Here is a 20,898-nt window from a genome sequence, read left to right as displayed (position 1 = left end):
TCCAAATTTGGATTCAGTTCATTTCTTTCCATTTTTCTAATTCTTTTCTTTTTCTCTTTTTGTTAAACGTGAATCATACAAGCCTATCAGTCCTCGCCAATGAGAATAAAATGTTTATATCAATCACATCTGCCCAACAAACACCAAAGGTTGACTAGTCTTTCTTTTTTTTTTTTAATCGTGTTTCCAATGATTTTTTGTTTGCCTTGTAACCTTTCTTGCTTGTTTTTTACAAAACGAAACAGCACACGCTTACAGCATTAGACACAGGGAACCAAGGGATTCAAAAAAGGGAATTCGGGCTGAATGTAGAGGAACTACCTATTTTTTTTTAGTTTTTTTTTTTAGAAAAACAAAACACGAAATTGTCCCATTTCTAACGCGCATGTCAACGACAAAACAGATCGGAAATGGAGACAGAGAACACAAGACGGAACCCACGTACACGAAGACACACAACCGAGCTGTTGGTTTTCAATGATTAGACAGAAGGAAGCGAGGGACATAATAATGAAATTACTGAATGAACACGGACAACTTAAAAAAAGAAAAAAAAGGAAAAAAAGAAAAGAAGATGCGGGAGAAGAGGGGAGACGAGAGACGAACCAGTTTTGCATCACTAATCAAAACATTAAATGTAAATATTTAGGTAGAGAGCTGAGTTTGATAGGACGATCAATAAAAAAAAAAGGGAATAATAAACAAATGAAATCAATGTCTCTTGGTAAAAAAAAAAAAAAAAGGAGGAGACGAAAACGGCTGATCAAATTTGAGCCTTTCGCTCAACACATCTTTCACGGCAAACAAAATATGGTTCCCTTTCTTACAAAACGGGAGGCTTGGGAGGATTTAATATCCTTTTTTTTTCCCCCCCTTTTTCACATTCTTTTTTTTTTTTTTTGTTCAATTACAGGCAAATAGAATAGATTTGAATACATCTAAATAATACAATGTTTTGTCATGGCAACCGCCGATTACGAGCAAGTGGATTAATAATAAAAGAAGTGAACCTGATGCGGAGAGGATTTAATATTAAAAAAAAGGAGAGTCGAAAGAAAACGCCACATAAGACTGTTTTGTTTGTTTTGTTTTTTGTTTTTTTTTAATATAAAGAGTTTAGAGAATTCTAAAGGAGAAATCCGGATTGAAGAAAAAGAAACGCGGTGCAGTAGTTTCATGTCGTGGCTTCCCATTGTAAAAAAAAAAGGAGATTGAAAAAATAATAATAAAATAAAAAAAAAAGGGGGGGGGGGATTCGACCGGGTCGATAAGTTGTTTCGCATCAACCATCATTCACTTCCTTGTAATCATGTAACGCTGCAAATGTGTTCTCTTAGAGACGGTAGAGCGCAACTGATGTGTCTTTTCATTCGATTTTTTTTTCTTCAGAATATCTTATGATTAGTTCTTTCTTTTTCTTTCTTGCTGATTCCACCCACATACAGATGACAAAACGTCAAAACAGACATGAAAATAATCACAATACGAAAGAGGGAGAAAGAAAATTCCAGTGTAAAAAACAAAACAAAAACAAAATCGGACGTTCACGCACGATCGGTGCTGGCCGCAATAGACAACGAATCACACCTAAACTGGTCAGAAATAAAATCTGAAATAACAACGACGCTTACATAAATGAGTAACAGAAAATTCAAACTCACCTCTTTTTCAACTCCCTTCTTTTCAACTGGTTTCCATTTTTGGTTTTTTCTTTCCTTTTAAATTTCGAATTAGATGGTGACGGGATTTTAAGAAATCATGACAAGACAGTAATAAGCTACTTTTCCCGTGTGGACAGATAGATAGAAGAAAAAAGAAGAACAGAAGAGGGAGATTTAGCTTGTTGTGTGGTGTTGTTTTATTTGTTTTGGTGATACGGAAGAGTACAGGGAGTCGAGGCTCCCGATCGGTGAAAGTGAACGTTCAGCCACTTGCCATCGCGGCGGTACCACACTCGGGTCTCTTCGTTCTGTTGTGTGTGCGCCTGTCCTTGCCTGTAATTCATGAAAACATAAACAATTGAGGGTAACATTTCGGAAAGGCAGGAGAAAGGAAAGAATCGAAACTCACTTGTCCATGAATTGAGTCAGGCGGACGTAAGCGATGCAGGCCGCATCCTCGCCCATTAAATGGATGTGAGGATTGAGGATCAGCGTATTGATTGATTTGCAATTTTTGCCTAGCACTAGCAAAACCAAAAAGAGAACAAAGACGTTAGAAAATCAAAATACTTAAATGGATATGTTTTGTAACTGACGATTGTCGAAGAAAAACTTGTGGAATTCCAGCCCTTCCACGAGGTTGCCCAAAGCTTCCGGTTCGAAGGAGGTCACGTGTGGGTCGCATATTTTCCTAAGGCGAAATGAATTCAAAGACAACAGTGAATCTCTCTCGTTTCGCTCTTCATTTGACGGCGCAACTTACGCGTAGGTTTCGTAATCACCAGCGCTAATGGCTTCCAGCAGCTGCTCCGTCAGCTTGAGAATCTCTTGCTTCTTGGCTGTAGACGACAATCATCAGACAACGCACAAGAAAGGAGGGCAATCAGTATCGGATTAATATGATGTAGTAAACGAACTAGTCATACTGACAGACAGCAACATCAACAGATCGCAATACAAACACATGTAACAAACCAAGACAAACAAAAGAAAAAAAGGTTGCACACAGTAGATCAATAAACCATGCACAATCTCCCTAAATTAGGAAACCAGAATTGTTCAACAAAAAAACATTTACTTAAGTAAAAATCCCACCAATTAAAAAGAATTTAAAAAAAACTAAATTTTTTAACGACGGAAATCGGAACCGAATCAATGAACATGTGACGCAAGAAAAGCATATCAAATAATAAAAAGAAAATAAAAAAACGAAACAATTGAAAATTGAACGACATCTGATAACGAACGCTCCGTACCTGAGCCGTTCCAGTTGCTGGGCAACTGGGAGCACGTCTTTGCCGAGGCGGTTGGTCGAATGTCTGCGTGTCACGCACGTTATGATAAATAGAGATGAATTGAATTATTACGCGTCACGCAGAAGGCGATGGCGCACCGAAAAAAAGGAAAAAAGGAAATCAATCGAATACGCCAACAACAACAAAAAAAAAAAAAAAAAAAACCAATGTCAATGATCAAAGCATAAAGTTATGGAGAAAAGAAAGAGGAAAAAGTTGATCGGAAGAAGAAAAATGAAAGATGTTTTTGTTGCAGATTTTTGTTTTTTGTTTTTTGCCTCTTTTTTTTTTAACGTCAGCTATGGGCCTCGTGTATGGAATGGATCAATGGAACCACTCCGACCACTGGAGCACTTTGTGTCATGTGCGTGTATGTATATGTGTTTGTGTACGTGTCCTATTTTCGTTCTTGTTTCCTGTTGGCGCTTGGCAACGCCAATGCTTCTCCAAATTGAACGATAAAATATCGCAAATCCCCATGTCCAGCAAAAGAAGAAAAACAAAAATTATAAATAACTGGAACACGGGACGAATACAAATCGGATTTTTGTTTGTCGATGGGTAAGAGCCAATCACGGCTAGACAAAAGTATATATAAGATCCTTTTTTCTTTCTTCTTCTTCTTTCCTTTATCGATAATAAATACGAGTCGTAAAAAGGAGAACTACAGGGTCATAAAAACGGCCAACCAAAAGCCGTTGGCTACGCTCATATTTCGATGATCGGTAACCAGCTTTTTCCCCCACAAGATAATTTGACACACACACGAGTGTATATAACTAGGCCAAATCATATAATCACAGTAGTCAGCACCCATCATTCTTCCGGGATAAAAAAAATAAATTAATAAAAATGAAAAGAGTGAAAAATAAACGCGAAAAGAACTGCTGACCCAATGCAGCCAAATGACTCTCATCCGGACGCATCCTCACTGTTGTTATTATTTTCTCTCTCTCTCTCTCTCTCTCTGCGCGATTGATTGCGACGTTAACAAGATGAACGTTGCCGAAAAAAGAAAAATGTCGGCGCCGACAAATGCAGACATCAACCGCAGCGCATTCGGCAGCCACGTGATGGCGCCAAGCTAACACGCGTTTCTAAAAATACGAATCGAACGAACGACGAAGCAATCTTCATCTATATGTGTTTGCCTACGCAATCTTCTTCGCCGTTGTATCGCCAGAAAATAAACTCGTAGGCGGAAACGAAGGTTAACACAAGGTATCCGTTTTCGCAATAAGAGACGACCCCCCCCACGCAATAATCCGCTGGAGGGACACGGGGACACAAAAACGAAAGCGGAGACGAAGGGAATATAAAGAGAGCAAACCGTGAGGGGGGGGGGGAGTTAAGGACAATAGAAGACAATCCCAAACAACAAAGACGACAATCAAAAGAAAGAAAGAAAAAAAAAAAAAGAAATGTTGTATACACGTACACACACCAACAATTTTTGTAGACGCACTTACCCGGTCGCATTGGATCGGCTGGCTGAGTGCCAACTCGATGATGTTGAATAGCGGCCGCAGCGGTGGTTGAAGCCACTGGAACGGCCTGACTCTTCTCCATTTTGGTCGCTTGATCTGCTCTCCACGTGCGGTTTTTTTTCACGTTTTTTTTGTTTTGTTCGTTTTTGTTTTTAGTTGTTTTTTTTTTTTTCAAAAGGCACGTGACCGTTCCAGGATGGCCGGCATAATAGAACAGACACCACAAGATGAGCGACAAAATGGCCACTAATCGTCAATATTACTCTTAGTCTGAGGTGAGGAACTAATTAAGGTATTGTATACAACAAAACAACCGAAGATAGGCAATCGAATTTGTCGTGAAAAAATCAAACGAAAAGAGGACGAACACGAGAACAAAGTCTGGGGGTCTCGTCGGTTCGTCGACTGGCAACACTCAATACTCATTTTGGTTCGATTATGGGAGAACGATAGACTAGAGCGCGCAGCTTTGAAAAAAAAAAAATGGGTGGGGGTCGTTAGATTGGATGAGTTAGGCCGTTAAGAAATGAGCAAAGAAAAGTCTTGTTAAGCTGGCCCTGCTTTCGAAATGGTTAAGACGATGCGTGCCATGCATTTAGAAGCATAGTCACTCCCTCTCTGAAATGGCGGAGGAGTTGCGGACAATGCCGAGAGGGACAGAGACCATGTCGTTTTACCTGGAACGGCTGTGCGGAGGATGGCGCTAAGGATGGCCGGTTTGTTGACACCGCTGCCCCCGCCGCCACCGCCAGAAGTGGCCGACGAGGACGCGAGGGGCGTGGCGCTAGAGGCCGTTAGCGATGCAAGAGCTTTGGCCATCATCGCTGCTTCGGCACTAGCTCGTTGCGTGGCATTCGGTGCGGAGGCGCTCCCAGTGCCAACTGCGTCCGGAGCCGTTGAGCTGGACGAGGGCTGGCATGAGGCGACTCCGCTATCTGCCAAAGTCGATTGCGTCACTGCTCATTTTTGCCCGCCCCATCGCGATTTAATTTTAAAAAAATGGGGAGAGGGGAAGTTGTTTTTCATTTTTTTGGTTTTCATCGTTTTCGAAGGGCAAACATAAAACAAAAAAAAAAAACAAGAGAAAAACGCGATGATGAAGGATGGCGAGGTTAGACAAGATTCTTTGCCAGACTGCGATAGGATGATGCACTTTATTCATCATCTCGGTGAGATGACAAATGTAAACTATACGTGGATTCGCTGTGTTTATTTAAAAGGGAGGAAGGGCAAGGGGGAGGGGGAGGGAGGGAGGGTTGTTTCTTCCGACTTTCTTTGCTGGAATGCATGGCCAAAAGAAAGGGGGAACTCTTTGAACTAGTATGACATTTTCATAGCGAAATAATTGACTAGCGAGTCACTAAAGGATTTTCCCGTTGACTCGCGTTTCCATTTTGAAAACTAGCAACGTGAAAAGAAGGAAGAAAGAGAACGCTGACAACAAGGTGGGCAAGGGAAAAAAACGGGACTCCGGTCGAAGGGTACGAATCCATGAATATTTTGAATGTGCCGCTAACTTTTCCCTTCATTTTGTTGTTTGTTTTTTTTATACTTTCAATCATTTTGTTTATAGAAATCTCCCCTTTCTGTTCACGAAATTTACTCCCAGTCGTTTTTTGTTTTGTTTTTTTGTAGGTGGTAGGACGTGAGTGCGTAGTCAAATAAATGAATCAAATTAAATGCCAAGACCTACACACACACACATATTAAAAAAAAAAAAATATGTCCTTGTCTGCGTATGTGTTTTGAGTGTGGTGTGTGTGTGTGTGTGTGTATGTGAAAACTGTGATTGTTTGTTCATTCTTCCGTGTGAAGAGTAAAAGATTTGAAGAAGAAGAAGAAGAAGAGCAAATGCAAAGAATGAAACGTACCTTCAGGCTCTTTGGCAATGACAGTCGAACTGCGATCCACCACTCCTTTGGATTTTTCTTCAAAACGGAGCGCAACGTCAGCATTCAAGCGCATGGCCAGCAAAATAAAGAAAGATAGTCAAGAGCGAGCAATCAGTCGTCAACAGCCATAAAGAGAAAGAGAGAAAAATGGAAAGAAAATTGAGGCATCGCAACATCAGAGAGAGAGGAGAAAGAGAGAATTAAAGGAAAGAAAAGAACGGCCATACAATTCGTCAGTTATTTTGCGATTGTTTGTCCGATGGAAGGGAATAGAATTTCGATACGAAAAAACAGAGTAACAATAATAAAAAGAGGAAGAAAATTGCGGATGATGATAAGAAGTAGGATGTTTCGTAAAAGCAGAAACATGGCGAGGACATGTGATGGATTGTGGGGTAGTGTATGTATTTTTTGGTTAATGTTACCTTTGACGTCATCCTCTTCGATCGTCGTGCTGCTATCGGTCGATTCCTTGACGTTGGAACCGTCGCTCTTTTTGTTGATGATGCTCCGGCCTGTGAAAACAACAAGACAATTTTTGTTCCTTTTCTTTTTTCCATATTATTTAAGCTGTGCGATTAGAAAAACTGAAAAACAAAAATGAAATGAAAATTTGGTATTTACTGGAAAAGTTTCTCGTTGCCAGCATTGTCGTCAAGATGGCGCCCTGTTCCAAAAGTCATTATAACAATTTGAATATTCAACTTTAGCACGTCGACGTTTTGCGTTTTACTTTTAACTTGCGGCGGGCATTGAATTTCTTGAGGCAGTCGACCGTCTCCTGTCTGTGTACCACACTGGCAACACGTTCTCGTTGCTGGTGGGGCAAATAAAAATAGGCAAAAGAGCAATTAATAATAAATAAATAAAAAAAATCGATAAAAAAACAAAAAAACAAAGAACATAATATTGATTTCTTACGCAGATCCATGGGTGTTTAAGGGCTTCGGCAGCCGTGATGCGCTTGGCGGGGTTGACAGTCAACATCTGATTGATCAGATTTTTGGCTTCTGGCGTCACTGTGTCCCATTCCGGTGATGGATACTATGACCATAACAAAGGAATACATAGGAGAACGAAAGAAAGGAAAACAAATGGTTTGCATTACAGGCAAAGCAATAAAGATATAAACTACTTTTCTCTAATATCTATGGATTTACGTCGTAAGCTCCGGCTTTGATCTGTGCGTACAATCGATGTTGATCCTCGTCCCAGAAAGGAGGATATCCAACCAATAAAATGTACAAAATAACACCTAATAGAACCAGTTTTTCACACAAAAAAAAAATCAAAACATTACAATGGCTTCCTTTATGTTATAATCATTATTCATTTTTTTTTTTTTATTTTGTTAACTTGAAAATGATTGAGAAATTAAAATCAAGGACATACCGCAAGCCCAGATATCCACAGGTTTCCCGTACGGCTCCTTTTTGAGTACTTCGGGGGACAGGTAGCCGGGAGTTCCAGCGAAACCTATTCTCATTTAGCAAGACGAAAATAGATGATCAGCTTTCAACTCGATATGTGAACGTGATGTTAGTGACGCCGTTCGTCGAACGTCAAACTTAATCCCCTGGTGACGGTACTGGCCGGTATTGATTTAAGTTACGTAACCATATATGTGTACACTTTCTTTCCTTCTCTATCCACGGCCAAGTTCCATTGGCTGCTGTGGACTACCAGTATGAGACGTTTGACTCTCGCTCTGTCCCAATTTGTATAAGTAATTCAAAGACAACGCTCAATAACAGAGCGAGTTGTAGCCAATGGAACTGTGGCTACTTGTTTGTTTTTGGTTTTGTTTTGTTTATTCCTTTGCTGATTGCTACTGCGGAAGGCCGAAAGTTGTTGTAAAAGCAGAAAACTTGGAAATTCCAAAACCAAAAATGCATTGAATAAACTAGAAGGACCGTATCGAAAACTTACCGAACCAAGCTTGCTGTTCGCCCTGAACTTCAATGGCTAGACCAAAGTCGGCCAACTTGACTGCGGCTCCTTTAGCTTTGCTGGCCAACAGCAGATTTTCCGGCTGGACGGGCAATGGGATGATTGCGGCAGGTTTATCCAACGTGAATTGAGAATGGGAAAATGAATTTAAAAAAAAAAAAGATCAGAATATTATTAATAAAGATGGGATTCAAATGACGACGCATAATATCCCCCCTGGAGGGGAAGGCGGGTTAACAAAGTCAATCAAAAGAACATGAAAAAAAAAATGGAAGTTAGAGAGACGTGGGACCAAACGGAACAATAGAGGGAGCTACGAAAGATTCCAACAGCCATATCCATTACGTAGCTTTCAACGGCCGTCACTCCTAGCTCATTGCATTATTTAAGCCTTTGAAATAGACATACAAAAGAGTGCTTCAGGAGCTTCTCTATAATATATATATATATATTTTTTAAAAATCAATTGCATCCAGGCATCCGATCCACACACACAAAAAGTAACACATTGATCTTTTTGTCTTCCGTTTCCCCCCCTTAGCGATAGCGGTACATATGGCCAGCTGCTGTTCACGCAAAGAAAAGAAAAAAAATGCAAAGACTTTATGTTATTACTAGTGTCCTTGGAGGATGCTTTGATGCCAGAGTATACGTGTTTATGCTTTATTGGATAATAAGAGACCTGCTCTCTCCCTCTCTCTCTTTTTTTTATATTCTAGTTCCTGCTGTGTAGCGACAGCGCTTTCTGGCGCGCTCGCGCGTTCCATGCGCCAACAAAAGTCTACGATGGATTGGATCTTTATAAAGCATGCGAGAGCAAGTGACGTTACTAAGTGTATGCACACGTTGCGAGATGGCCTTTGCCAAGTTTGATGGGATTGAGCTGGAAGCACTTCAAAAAATAAATAAAAATAAATGAAACGGGAAAGTTGGGAGAAAATTGAGATGACTTTCCCTCATAGAATTGCAATGTTTACTTGAGCAAAGATGTGAATAGTATGTAAATGGGGAGAGGAGGCGGGGGATATCGATCTGATTTGTCCTTTACTCTATTATTGCCCGGAGGATATTAGGTAGTACGTCAACAAAGAACGAAAGTTGCGGAATCGGCAATCGACCGAGACGACATCGGAGTCGGGAATAGGATGACACCCAATGGGTGGGGGGGGAATTCATTTTTATTTTTTTTTATTTATTTATTTATTTTTTATTTGTTAATTCAATTGAACAGATGGTCCTATTCACCTTGAGATCTCTGTGAACGACGCCGTTCTGATGACAGTGGTTAACACTCTCCAAGATCTGCTGGATGCAATGCGAGGCGTCGGCTTCGCTGTAGAATTCGCGGGCTACAATATCCTCGAAAAGTTCGCCACCTGTCACCCTGTTAAAAATAAAAGTTTGAAAATCAACCAATCAATCAATCAAATAAATCAAAATAACCATAACTTCAGCAGCTCTATGCCGCATTCATTTTAAGGGTTCCACTTACAGGTCAAATACGAGGTAGTGAAAGCTCTCCTCCTGTATGCTGTCGTGGAGTCGAACTGTCAGCACGAAATCGATAAAGAAACCAAAGCACAACAAAGACAGAACCATTTTAATAGACAGCGACAAAGACAATCAATACTAACTAAACACAACGGCTTGTTTCCGAACTAAACAATCTAAACAACAAATATTATTTTTTTTAAATAATAAATAAATAAAAACGAAAGCTTCCGTTTCATCTTCCTTGATGCACATTTATTACAACAAAAAAAAAAGAAAAAATAAATAAATAAAACAGTTTGATATTAAAATGTATCCGCATCGTTCCACATCAACCCGGAAAGAAAAAAAAAAGAAAAAACGCACGGGCGGTTTTTGTCGCGTGAGCAACAGGTCCGAACTCCCACCGGGAGGAACTATATAACGACTGGTGCTATAGAAAGGACACGAACGAAAGCAGCGGCCATTCACATTGGGAGCTGCAACGCGAGCTCTTCTGCAAACGTGGCGAAATGTGTGGCCCAAAAGTAGCCCCGGATGCGTTGATGAAAATTCATTTCGGCGTGAACGATCTGGCCCGATTAGGTGGTTTGACAACTTGTTACTTATAGCCAGACGAACAGCTCTAAACATTACAGATGGAAATATACAAGACGAAAGGAATCAAGGGGGCACGGAGAGAAGAGTAGTAGTCAACCAGCCGTTCATGCTTCCATTGCTGGATGCGCTCTACCCCCCCCCCTTCCCCGTCTCTGAACTGTGTGCGCTGTTGCCCGAGTGTATGACTATTGATTTATCGATTGAAGCCGGAGAGCGAGTCAACGGAGGGGTAGGAAAACGGACGCCGCCAGGCAGTGAGGGCAGGAAAAAGGAGACGGCATATCGAAAGAGAGGAAAAAGTTGCAAATGTGTGTCTGTGCGTGTAGGAGAAGGAGGAAGACAAGTCAGCGGAGGCCAAGTTTTCAGGATGTTGACGTCGACAACCAATGTCTTCGTGTGCCCACGTCCATTTTCTTTTTTTTTTTTTTTTTTTTTTTTTCTTCCGCTTTTCCTAGTATTTATCTTTCAATTTCATTTTGCGTACTTCTTATAAACGAAACTGTTTTTTGGCAATTTTATTAATTCACGTGAACTCGGGAGGATTCGATTATTTTTTTTTACGGCGTTCCTACCAAACTGCCTGTTTTGATATGAAACCCGACCGACAGATGGCTCTGTTCGACACATCAATCGCGAAACCAAAAGCGATTTATCGTAACATCCAATTCGAAACAAAATCCGAACTGATCACAAGACAAATCGTATAAAACACATTGGGGTTTTGATAAAGAGGCAATACATACGCAAAGCTTGATCACCCTTCCCTCTCCAATGACCACCATAGGGTTCATGTGTAGCTATCCGCCAATACAAAATAAATGGGCTTGAAAAAGAGCACATGTCAAGAAACTTATATCCGTGACAAGCATAAGGGCGTTAAAACAACAAAACAATACCAATACAAACATGAGGCTATTTGATTGCAACTCTGTAAGTTAGTATGGCGCTCACTTAACTATCTAGAATCCATCTTACCAATATTGGGGTGTTGGAGTTTGCGGCAAATTCGCGCCTCTCGTTCCAATTTCTGGAAATCTGCAATCAAATTCAACGAAAATGTATTAAAAATACGCATTTTTTGGATCTTTTATTTCTTAAAATCTAAACTACACAAAAATCACAATTCTCCTCTAAATTAAAAAATTTTTAACCTAAAAAAAAAAGGGTAAGAGGGGTAGGTGTGGCCGGATGTACTTAGAGCCCCGGCACCTGTTGCAAAGGATCAAAGGAAGTCGATATAGAACTCGCGTTGATGAAAATGCCATTTTTTTTTCAAACCCCCTCCCTTCCCCCTAAATTTATCTAAATAGGCGTTGCCCCCCAATTGCCAGAAATCTTCACATCCTTCCCCACGCCGAAACATTTAACCGTCAATTGCACCTAATTCATTAATGCGTCTAATATGTTGACAGACGTGTAAGGCTGTAGGCGTTAAAAAGTCCCGACATAATTAAGGGGTGGCAGCTTATTATATGGCGAGTTCATCCGTTTCTTCTTTTTTTCCCTTTTTTTTTTTTAATCTGGGAAATAACGCCATCTGGGCCAATTCTATTCGACTTTCTATAGCGGCACGCACCACTAACGGAATTGAAAAAAGAGATCAACCCAAAAAAAAAAAAAAAGTCTTGTCATCTCCTCCCGGTTTTATAAAATTCCACGAAACTCTAGTCCCGCGAGCGCGCGCGCGCGGCGGTTTTGCACGCATGTACGCACGCACGCCACCTCTTTCCTCGTGGAACATAAATGCGTTTTTTTTTTTTTTAAGGAGAGAGGGGAATAAAAAAAAAATGAGAAATAGAAAAGAAAAGAAAAAAAAAAAAGAGGGAAGATGCGTTCTTCTCTTTTCGAATGGCTGGAATAGGTGGATCAATAAATTCACATGGCGTGGAAATGGGCCGAGCTTCGCCCCGTTGCGTAATCGCATCACATTCGAAGAAGAACTATAGAAGAAAAGGCATCAAGCATCAAAAGATACTTGTCTCATGACTCTCATTGTTTCTCTGTCTGTGCATACGCAAGTGGCACAGCCTTTCGATGATATTTAAAAAAACTAAACAAGTTGGACGTCTCTCCTACTCTGATGCAAACTTTGCAAATGGTAGGCAGAGAAAACGAAGACATTGATTTATTTTTATTTATTTATGTATTTATTTATTTTTAAAGAGGACGAAGAAAAGACTTTGTGGAAGAGGACTAATTCGGGGGAATGGGTTGTTCAGGATGTCCGGATTAATTTGAAATAATCACACGCGGCGCAATAAAAAGAAACTGCCTCTCGTTGTATAGCGTCTTCTTGTTTCCCCAAGGCAAACAAATGAAGATTGAATCGATATGCTTTCGAAAGAAAAAAAAAAAAGAAGCAAAGACGACAAGGTAATTTCGTGTAAGACAGACGAGTTTTTTTGGGTTTATTTTCTTCGTGTTTTGTCACACTTAAAGCCGAAAACGAATATTGCATTCTTCGTTGACTTAAGAAGAAGTGATACGAAAAAGGTGGTTTAAGGGAACAATGGCGACCTGTACAATTTCCTATCGAGCGAGGACGCAATAGTTACGAATCCCTGTGCTCCACTTGGTTTACGAGTAACCGCCTGCCCTGCCCCCCCATCATTACAATGGAGCCAAGGCGTTCCTCCATCTTTTTTGTGTGTGTGCGTGTGTGTGTGTGTGCCTGGGAATCGCGCCAATCCCGCTCGTCTCTACGCATCGATCACTGCCGACCATGCACGTTGCCTAACCGTTTTTCCCTGTCCATGCAAGAGTCACATTCACGCTCTCTATACGTACGCCAATAACAGCTAGAAAACAGCCACCGGGCCACACTCGTTTCCCTTCGAATGATCAAAGGGCAAAATAAAAAGGGGGGAGGGGGGATTTTGCGGAACACTCCGCCAAAAATTCCGCAATGGCGGACAAAAGTTCCGCAATATGATTTTTATTTTTTTTACGATCAATCAAGATGATTTAGTGTTTTGATCCCGTTGCCGTATAAAGGCAGTAGGCAGAGTTTAAAAAGCGTGCGCAATCATGCCCTTTAACTCGCCATCGTTGGGCTGCTGATTGAGCTCGGGAATGTCGTAACGTGGTAACTGAATTTTTATTTTGTCGCTTCCAAGTCGTTGGTTCATTAACAACTCGACGGAGAAGGAGAACAGCAAAAGGCGGCCTAAGATCATTAAAAGTGGCGTGCACGAATTGAATGCAGAAGCTCTCTCATAATGATGTAGCTTGCACATTCAGTCGGTGCTGCTCCATGTAATCAGAGTTGGCTTTCGCTCTTTTGCCTTCTTGGTGGCTATTGATTTCACCAATGTCGCTAGTACTTTTTCATTTTTTTCTTTTTTTTTTATATTTTACCTACCAACAACCCTGGAAGCTACTGCTCCTCACATTTGATCCGATTACCCGTTTTTTTTTTACCCTTCTTCCGTTCACGTGGTAAATATAGAATCGGAAAAATCCGAACTGGATTCAATCGTCTAGGCGATGATCGAATTTTCCCTGTAATTCTGCACTGCCATGTTTCGTATTTCTCTAATCTGCGCTGTCTGTAATCCAGCGATTTCCCTTTTTCTCTCTTTTTTTAAATTCCCTCTTAGATGTGATTGCCGCTACCATTGTGTTTTCATCCAAAAGGCAAAACAAAAACAAACAAAAGAAAACAAAAAAGAAAACCCTCCCGAAAAATGCGAAAAATGTTCAGTTCATTAGCTCGCGCGCTTGTGTGTACGACGAAGTGTGGCCGCGGCCAGCAATCAGCTGCTCCAGTATAGAGGGGACGAGAAGAAGGAAATATATATCTATCTGCCATGTGCAGCCAGCCAAAGAAGCTATTGGATGACCTAAATTTGTTGTTTTGTTTTGGTTTTGCGGGAATGAATTGGCCATCGGCCAGTGAGAACCTAAAGCTCGTCTACCACCTCCTCCCACGTTCTTCTTGTGCAAGGACTGATATAAAAGAGAGAGAGAGAGAGAAAGAGAGATGCTCCAGAAAAAGAAAGAGGAGCAGACAATCCGTGCACGGGCCAAAATGATATAGACGCAGAAGAAGGGCGCCAGTGTTCTAAAAACGAAAAGCACTGACAGTTGCCAAAAGAAAATGGGCGTAGAGGATAAATAGAAATAAATAAATAAAACAAAATAAAACAAAATAAATAAATAATAAAACATCAAAATAAAAATAAAAATGACAAGTCAACATAAACTTGAAACTCACCTCGAGCAGACAGCTTTTTCGTGTTGATGATCTTGGCCGCAAATTCCAGACCGGTCGACTTTTGGACGCATCGTCGCACAATCGAAAAGGCTCCTCTGTTAAAATATTTTTTAAATGAATAAATAAATCAATAAATCAAACAATCAAAATAAACAAAAAAAAACACGTATATATTTATATATAGCACATTTGATATTGGATGTATAGAGCGTGCAACTTGTAAGCAATGGTCGGATATTATTGGCTTAACGACAATGTCTTTTTGCCACGTGACACCTACCACCTCCGTGGAGAATAAAGACAAAAAAAGAAAGGGAAAAAGAAAGTTGTTTTGACGTCCAACCGAAACAAGAGCGGCACACACAAGTCCATCCGTCGTCAAAAGAAATCGGGTAGAAACAAGAGGCATCGTTACCCGGTCGTTACACATAGCCCCCTTCTATTACCTATTTCGATTTATGGACTTTCTTTTCTTTTTTTTTTTTTTTTTTTTTTGCCGTCTTTTTGATGCCATATTTTTTTTTCGATTTTTTTTTTTTTGTTGGTCATCAAACGATTTTTTTTTTTTTGTCTCTTCTTCTTCTTCTTTCCAACAACTGAACATATAAAGACCCTTTAACTCTCGTAACCGCTACCAACCATGAACGCCGGGTAGCGATCAATAGAGCTACACGACTAGGGGGGAGTCTCTTTCCTTTAGTATCGTATGGCCATTTTTTTTTTTTTTTTGCGCTTCCCATTTTATATATACTATATATATTTCAAGTAGTTAGTTAACTGTTAGCAGGTAACATTTACCAGATGTTTAGGGTTTAAAGGAGGGGGAGGAATCGGTTCTCTTTCCTTTCGAATTTCCACTGCAGATGGCGGCCATTTTTTCCCATGAAACAGAGGGACATGATTGATCGTTTAGAAAAACGGTCGGCTGAATTCCGAAATGAAAAAATAATAATAATAAGAGCAACATTTTCATCTCGTTTTTTGTTGTTGTTGTTTTTGTTTTGTTTCATGGACTATATCTGAAATCAATTTCTCGAGTGCTGTGTGTTATAAAGCCCCCGCACAACACCTCATCACCCTAGTCCAGTACAACATAGGGTTCCTACTACTGCACATCGATTTATTTATAGATTTTTATCTCGCGCACAAATTCTTGCAGCGAAAAAAAAAATTTAAAAAATCAAAAAATACGCACAAATGTGAAATGGAACTGAAGATCGATGTTGGACCAAGGTGAAAATAATGTCGCCAAACAAAAGAAGAATTTGTTTTTCTTTTTTTCTTTTTTTGAAAGACGAGAATAGAGAAGACAAAATGACAGACAAGGAGAGCGGAGCATCAGCCACTGTGGATCACAAGGATGGATTTCGCGGCGATGGATGCGATAGCTGCACAAGAATGTGTGCAGACTCATTCGCCGGATTGGTGCATTTGACAAAGGAGTCGCCAGGGACCAACAGAAAACCTCGAAGCGTAATCATCTCAACGTGTCGTGATGTGGTACACTCGACACGCTACCACCACCTTCCACCAACATCACGGACAGTTTGAAAAAAAAAAAAAAAAGTAACAAAAAACAAAACAAAACAAAACCACCCCTACCCGAGTTTACCGGATGGATCTTCAGTCACGTTCGTGCCAATTCCCCAAACAAAAAAAGAACAAAAATCTTCCCACGTTCTTAACTCACGCCTTCTATCTCCCTGCCACATCTTTTTTTTTTTTTTAAACTTTCTACAGATTATCCAACAAGAAAATGGGAACTTGAAATTCAAATAGTTTGTCCCTTCGTGATATTAAGTTTATTGCACACAAAGTTGGAAATTGTTTTGATTTCATATCATTTTTTATTTATTTATTTATTTTTCAAAATCCAAGGAATCATCTGAAAATCCTGTCGGTCAATCGGCCATCATCTTCATCTTTCGGGGCTTCTCATTTCTTTTCTTTTCTCTCTCTCTCTCTCCCTATTGACTCAATTTGTTTCTCCCTTCTTTGCCATACCTTTGTAACCGTCTACCCCCACCGACCGCCACCACCCTGGCGGCTCCTCCACCACCCCAGCAAACATGGACGTATCGATTTCGAAGCTGGCGGGCGCGTTCGCTGTGCCCTTGCGACGACTCGAGTGCGCACCGGCGCCGTAGAGTGGCAGGCCACGCTATTTGTCTGCTGGCCGAAACCTTTTTTCTTTTTTTTTTGTGTGCATCGGGCGGCGTTGTGTCCGCAACCAGACGGATTAAATAAAAAATAAAAAACACACAAGGCTTCCTTGACTTTCAAATGAAACAACTTTTGGCAATCATTCGCGTTGGTACGTATCCAGTCAACAAGCTTTCGAGATCATGTGGGGCGTGATGACGCTATGAATCCACATCGTCAGACAACATAGTCGAATAGGGTGAAGAAACAAAAAAACAAACAAAAATGAAGAATAGAGCCCCCCAAATCAGCCAGTTGAAAACAAAACAAATGAATTATACTCGATGCGGAAGTCAGACGAGAGTTTAGGATCCTAAAAAGGTCCTTATCAGAATCACTTATTTTAGAATGGGTTTTCTCCATAATTGTGGGGGGCTTTTCGTATGAGCAAAGTTTGGTTGTGACCAAATATGCGAACAAGGACAACCAAGTTGACGACATGATCTGCATGACTCGTTCGAAATTTAGAAAGGTGAATTGTAACCACCACTCAAGTGAAACAGTTAACCAAAATCGACAACTATGAAAAACCTTGATTATTCAAATGAGAATATAATTCAGAAGGATGTTTTGTTTTTTGTTTTTTTTTGGTTTTGGAAAGTTGCCCAATTCAACACGAAGCAAGTAGTTGGTTCGACTAGCAAAAAATAAAATAAAAACTCGAATAACAAGTTCGACAAAAATCCCCGATCGCACCTCACGGCCACAGCAGCGAGAAAGCAAAAAAAAAAAAAAAAAGTACATGGAACATCGACGTCAGCCACAACAGCCCCCCTCCTCCCAAAACTTCTTGAGATAACAACTAATGCATAGATAAGAATACAGATAAAAGATGAAAATTAAAGAATGAGAATTGATACTCACTTTCCTAATTCTTCTTTGAGTTCGTAATTATCGCTAAAACGTGTGGTGGCGTTGAGAGCCATGATGGATCTCTTGTTGGCAGTTGGGCTCTCTACAAATACTAAAAAGGAAAACCCCTTTGGAAATTCGATTGGGTTTTAGCGTTCGTCGTTCGTGTGACTTTTTCTTTTATATACTTTTCTCCTCTCTTGTTCCTCGACACTTTCACTAACCACCAATAATGGCCGACATGCTCAGCGAATCACTTTCACTTACGGTCAACGATCGAAATGCTGATCTTACGTTCAGGTCAACTCGCACGAGACTAGTAAACTGGTAAAACAATCGGTCGGTACACACTAACACCCTTCCAGCATAGAAACACACAGACACACAATGCACACACAATAGCCCGAAATTCTTATTTACTCGTTATACACACACAACACGATTTGGCGTGAGTGTGGAGACGTGTGTGTGACCAGTCGTGGCAGTTTCTCAGTGTAACGAACACCCTCCTCCTGACTCTGTTGGCACTACACTATCGAATGTAATACTAACTGCGACGTCGAACCCAAAGCAACCCTGCTAACTCCCCAAAAGTTCACGATAGTCAGACTTCGCCTGAGTTGACGCCTTTGTGATATCACGATGCCCGTGACTGCCTTGTTCAATTCACAACAAGCTGCAGGCTACGACATCTAGTCGCCATCTTTAAAACCTTTTTTGTTTCGCCAACGCCATCTACCAACCGGCCAATACGTTCTATTGGAAAATTTACGCAAGATGAAACGCTAACATTATATTGAAAAATATATATTAAGAAATTAAATTAAATTAACAAAGAAAGCTTTTTATGAGACGCGAGATCTATTTTACAACTTTAAACTTTTTTTTTTCAAACAAAGATGCAGATTCGTAGACAAAAATTAAATTCCGCGATGAAGGAGGCGGCTAAATCGGTCATCACATCATCGACCAAACTCGGACCACGGCAACAGAAAACAACGCTATTAAAGATCGTATGGAAATCGAACAGCACGGGTTTGAAAATAAACGATAAGAATGTCAAGAAAACAATCAGCTAAAGGTCGAGGACGAAAAATACGACGGTGTGACTGGCTTCGTCCAACCCCATTCGAGCATGACGAGTTATTTTCTACTACAAAATGTATTTTTAACATGCACTGATAAATATTTAAAAGAGTTATGGTTGCTTTGGAATAGATGCCAGAGGCTATATGGGGCGCATTCCATTGGCTTTACTCCGTTGACTTGATGTTGCCAAATAGTCTCACCAGTTTTTCAACTCGTCCAACACACGCTCCAAGATTGGATTGCCACCCAACTTTTCAATCTCTCGTCGGGCGTCTAGATCCAACTGGATCAGCGTCTGGCGCGTGTATTCAAACGAACCAAACTTCTCCAACAGAGAAACGCAGTAGCGCTTGACGTCCATGTCTTTGGTGCGTTGCCTCAGGATGCTAATGATCTGTTGATCGTCAGGACGACTTCGTATGGCGTGGATGACGGGAAACGAAAACTTTCCCTATTGTAGCAAAAAATCAATTATCGTTACGATAAATCATAAGTTTAGTTAATTAATTGCCTACTTATTGGCTACTAACCTCGGTCAAATCTTCGCAAAAGCTCTTGTTTTCCGCATACTATTTAAAAAATACAATGTTTCAATTATGGTAGATGATACTGGACAAGAGATTCTTATTTTCTTTATGTGATTGTACAGTATTTAATACGCCTCATCATGAATTATATGTAAAATTCCGTACTCAAATAACTAATGTGCGAAAAGAACATTGCACGGCCTAACACGTCCTCAAATTCACAGAAATAACTGTGGAGACCGCATTGCGGATCTATATTCTTTTCTCTCAAATTATGCCGGTAACGAATTTTACGTAGAATTTTTGATTATGTAACTTTTCTAGATAGAAGAAAGTACTTTGGATTAAAAATAATTTTACCTCTTTCAAGTTCAGATTTGCATAATCATCTCTTATCTGAAAGTACAGTCCCAAGATGGCCATGAGTGGGTTCATATCGACCGTATTTGAACTAAAAAGTTGCATCAGACGAACAGCCAAACCAAACAAGCCTCCTGTTTCTGTAAATAGAATTTCTGATTAGCTTTTCTAGTGAAGGGGCATTTTTGGATTACTTATATAATACAAAAGGTATGATTTGTTCTACTGTTTCTTTTCAAAACTTACTTCGCACAATCATGTGTCTGTATTCTTCCTCAGTTGGGCATACATAGCTGTCCCTCCAGTATATTTCCATTCCTTGCCCTCTGTGAAGTTCAAGTAACTGTTCGCAGAATACTTCAGTCGCCTTTACAGGTGGCATGCAAGTAAGATTGTTAAATTTCACACTGTGCAATTTAAGAAATGTACATACCTGTGGATGATTAAGGGCCAATACTTTCTCCAACCCCAAAAAGTAGACATAATTGGCTGAATTGATAGTGGAAGCTACTCCATAGATTGAGTGGGCCACAGGAATTCCTCTCCTGAGAATTGAGTTATCTTCAATATCATCAACTCTATCAGAATCAATCATATCATTATAGCATACGAAATGTAAATTTAAGCAAGGTGATTACAAAAGACTAGCATTGTGCAACATTTGAACCACGTCATTGATAATGTTAAGCTTTTCTGGAGTGATCTGAAGCCAGCAGTCAAAAGCAAGGGACAGTTTAACCCGTATCTGCTTCCCCTGTACTTGCAATAAGTAGGTGAACGGCTGCAGCAATATCTTAAGCATAAAAAAAAATTTAGCTATGAAAGTTGAAAAACAGTCAAATGATTACCTCATCTTGAGAACGATCTCCAGATTTACTGTAAGGTATATTGGTGTGAGATCCATTGGTTTTCTCCTCAGCCATTTTTCTTTTAGAAATTCATTCAATATGAATAGGATAATTCCAAATAACAAATACGTTATGACTAATCAAAAATACCGAACTTGATGTTAATGCTTCCTTTTGGTATTTGTATTCTTCGGTGACCAAACGTCAAAATTTTGTAGATTCCAAGACAATGTATCTCTTTAGCCTTGTGTTTGATCGACAAATATCCGTCGATTAATAAAAGCAATACTAGGCGAACAATAATCTCGCTAAATCTTATCGGAAGCGTTTGGCTCACGGACGAAAAACCACAGCAGACTAGGGCTCCCGCGCACTCTCAAACGTCATACGCATAAAATTTCACATGGGAAATATCTTGCCTTTTTCTT

At 40.2% G+C, this 20,898-nt stretch overlaps 2 protein-coding genes across 16 annotated transcripts; both read right to left on the bottom strand.

The window, feature by feature from the left end:
- Nucleotides 1–39: 39 nt before the first annotated feature.
- LOC116932751 (calcium/calmodulin-dependent protein kinase type II alpha chain) lies at nucleotides 40–18,327 on the bottom strand. 13 transcript variants are annotated; one of them, XM_045180258.1, is made up of 23 exons: nucleotides 17,835–18,327; nucleotides 17,659–17,774; nucleotides 14,593–14,687; nucleotides 11,352–11,411; nucleotides 11,120–11,173; nucleotides 9,778–9,832; nucleotides 9,531–9,669; nucleotides 8,265–8,367; nucleotides 7,728–7,811; nucleotides 7,496–7,590; nucleotides 7,257–7,379; nucleotides 7,069–7,152; nucleotides 6,960–7,002; nucleotides 6,761–6,850; nucleotides 6,315–6,371; nucleotides 5,121–5,399; nucleotides 4,426–4,539; nucleotides 2,918–2,980; nucleotides 2,425–2,500; nucleotides 2,258–2,352; nucleotides 2,071–2,185; nucleotides 1,662–1,994; nucleotides 40–1,592 (listed from the first exon to the last, which is right to left on the bottom strand). In XM_045180258.1, exons 2-22 carry the CDS (start codon nucleotides 17,718–17,720, stop codon nucleotides 1,859–1,861), a joined length of 2,022 nt encoding a protein of 673 aa, XP_045036193.1. In that variant the 5' UTR covers nucleotides 17,721–17,774; nucleotides 17,835–18,327; the 3' UTR covers nucleotides 40–1,592; nucleotides 1,662–1,858. The 13 variants fall into 13 exon arrangements, with proteins under 13 accessions (XP_045036193.1, XP_045036192.1, XP_045036194.1 ...); XM_045180257.1 differs by having other exon boundaries at nucleotides 40–1,587; nucleotides 17,659–18,325; XM_045180259.1 differs by having other exon boundaries at nucleotides 5,121–5,378; nucleotides 17,659–18,325.
- Nucleotides 18,328–18,488: 161 nt separating this feature from the next.
- Nucleotides 18,489–20,898, bottom strand: LOC116932753 (geranylgeranyl pyrophosphate synthase). 3 transcript variants are annotated; one of them, XM_045180272.1, is made up of 8 exons: nucleotides 20,621–20,898; nucleotides 20,471–20,549; nucleotides 20,261–20,415; nucleotides 20,056–20,167; nucleotides 19,869–19,989; nucleotides 19,623–19,762; nucleotides 19,266–19,304; nucleotides 18,489–19,186 (listed from the first exon to the last, which is right to left on the bottom strand). In XM_045180272.1, exons 2-8 carry the CDS (start codon nucleotides 20,543–20,545, stop codon nucleotides 18,932–18,934), a joined length of 897 nt encoding a protein of 298 aa, XP_045036207.1. In that variant the 5' UTR covers nucleotides 20,546–20,549; nucleotides 20,621–20,898; the 3' UTR covers nucleotides 18,489–18,931. The 3 variants fall into 3 exon arrangements, with proteins under 3 accessions (XP_045036207.1, XP_045036206.1, XP_045036205.1); XM_045180271.1 differs by having other exon boundaries at nucleotides 20,056–20,200; nucleotides 20,626–20,895; XM_045180270.1 differs by having other exon boundaries at nucleotides 20,056–20,200; nucleotides 20,621–20,894.

Source organism: Daphnia magna, linkage group LG10, assembly GCF_020631705.1.
Source record: "Daphnia magna isolate NIES linkage group LG10, ASM2063170v1.1, whole genome shotgun sequence".
NCBI lineage: Eukaryota > Metazoa > Arthropoda > Branchiopoda > Diplostraca > Daphniidae > Daphnia > Daphnia magna.
Note: the sequence above shows the minus strand (reverse complement) of the source record. Positions and strands in the feature narration are given on the sequence as shown.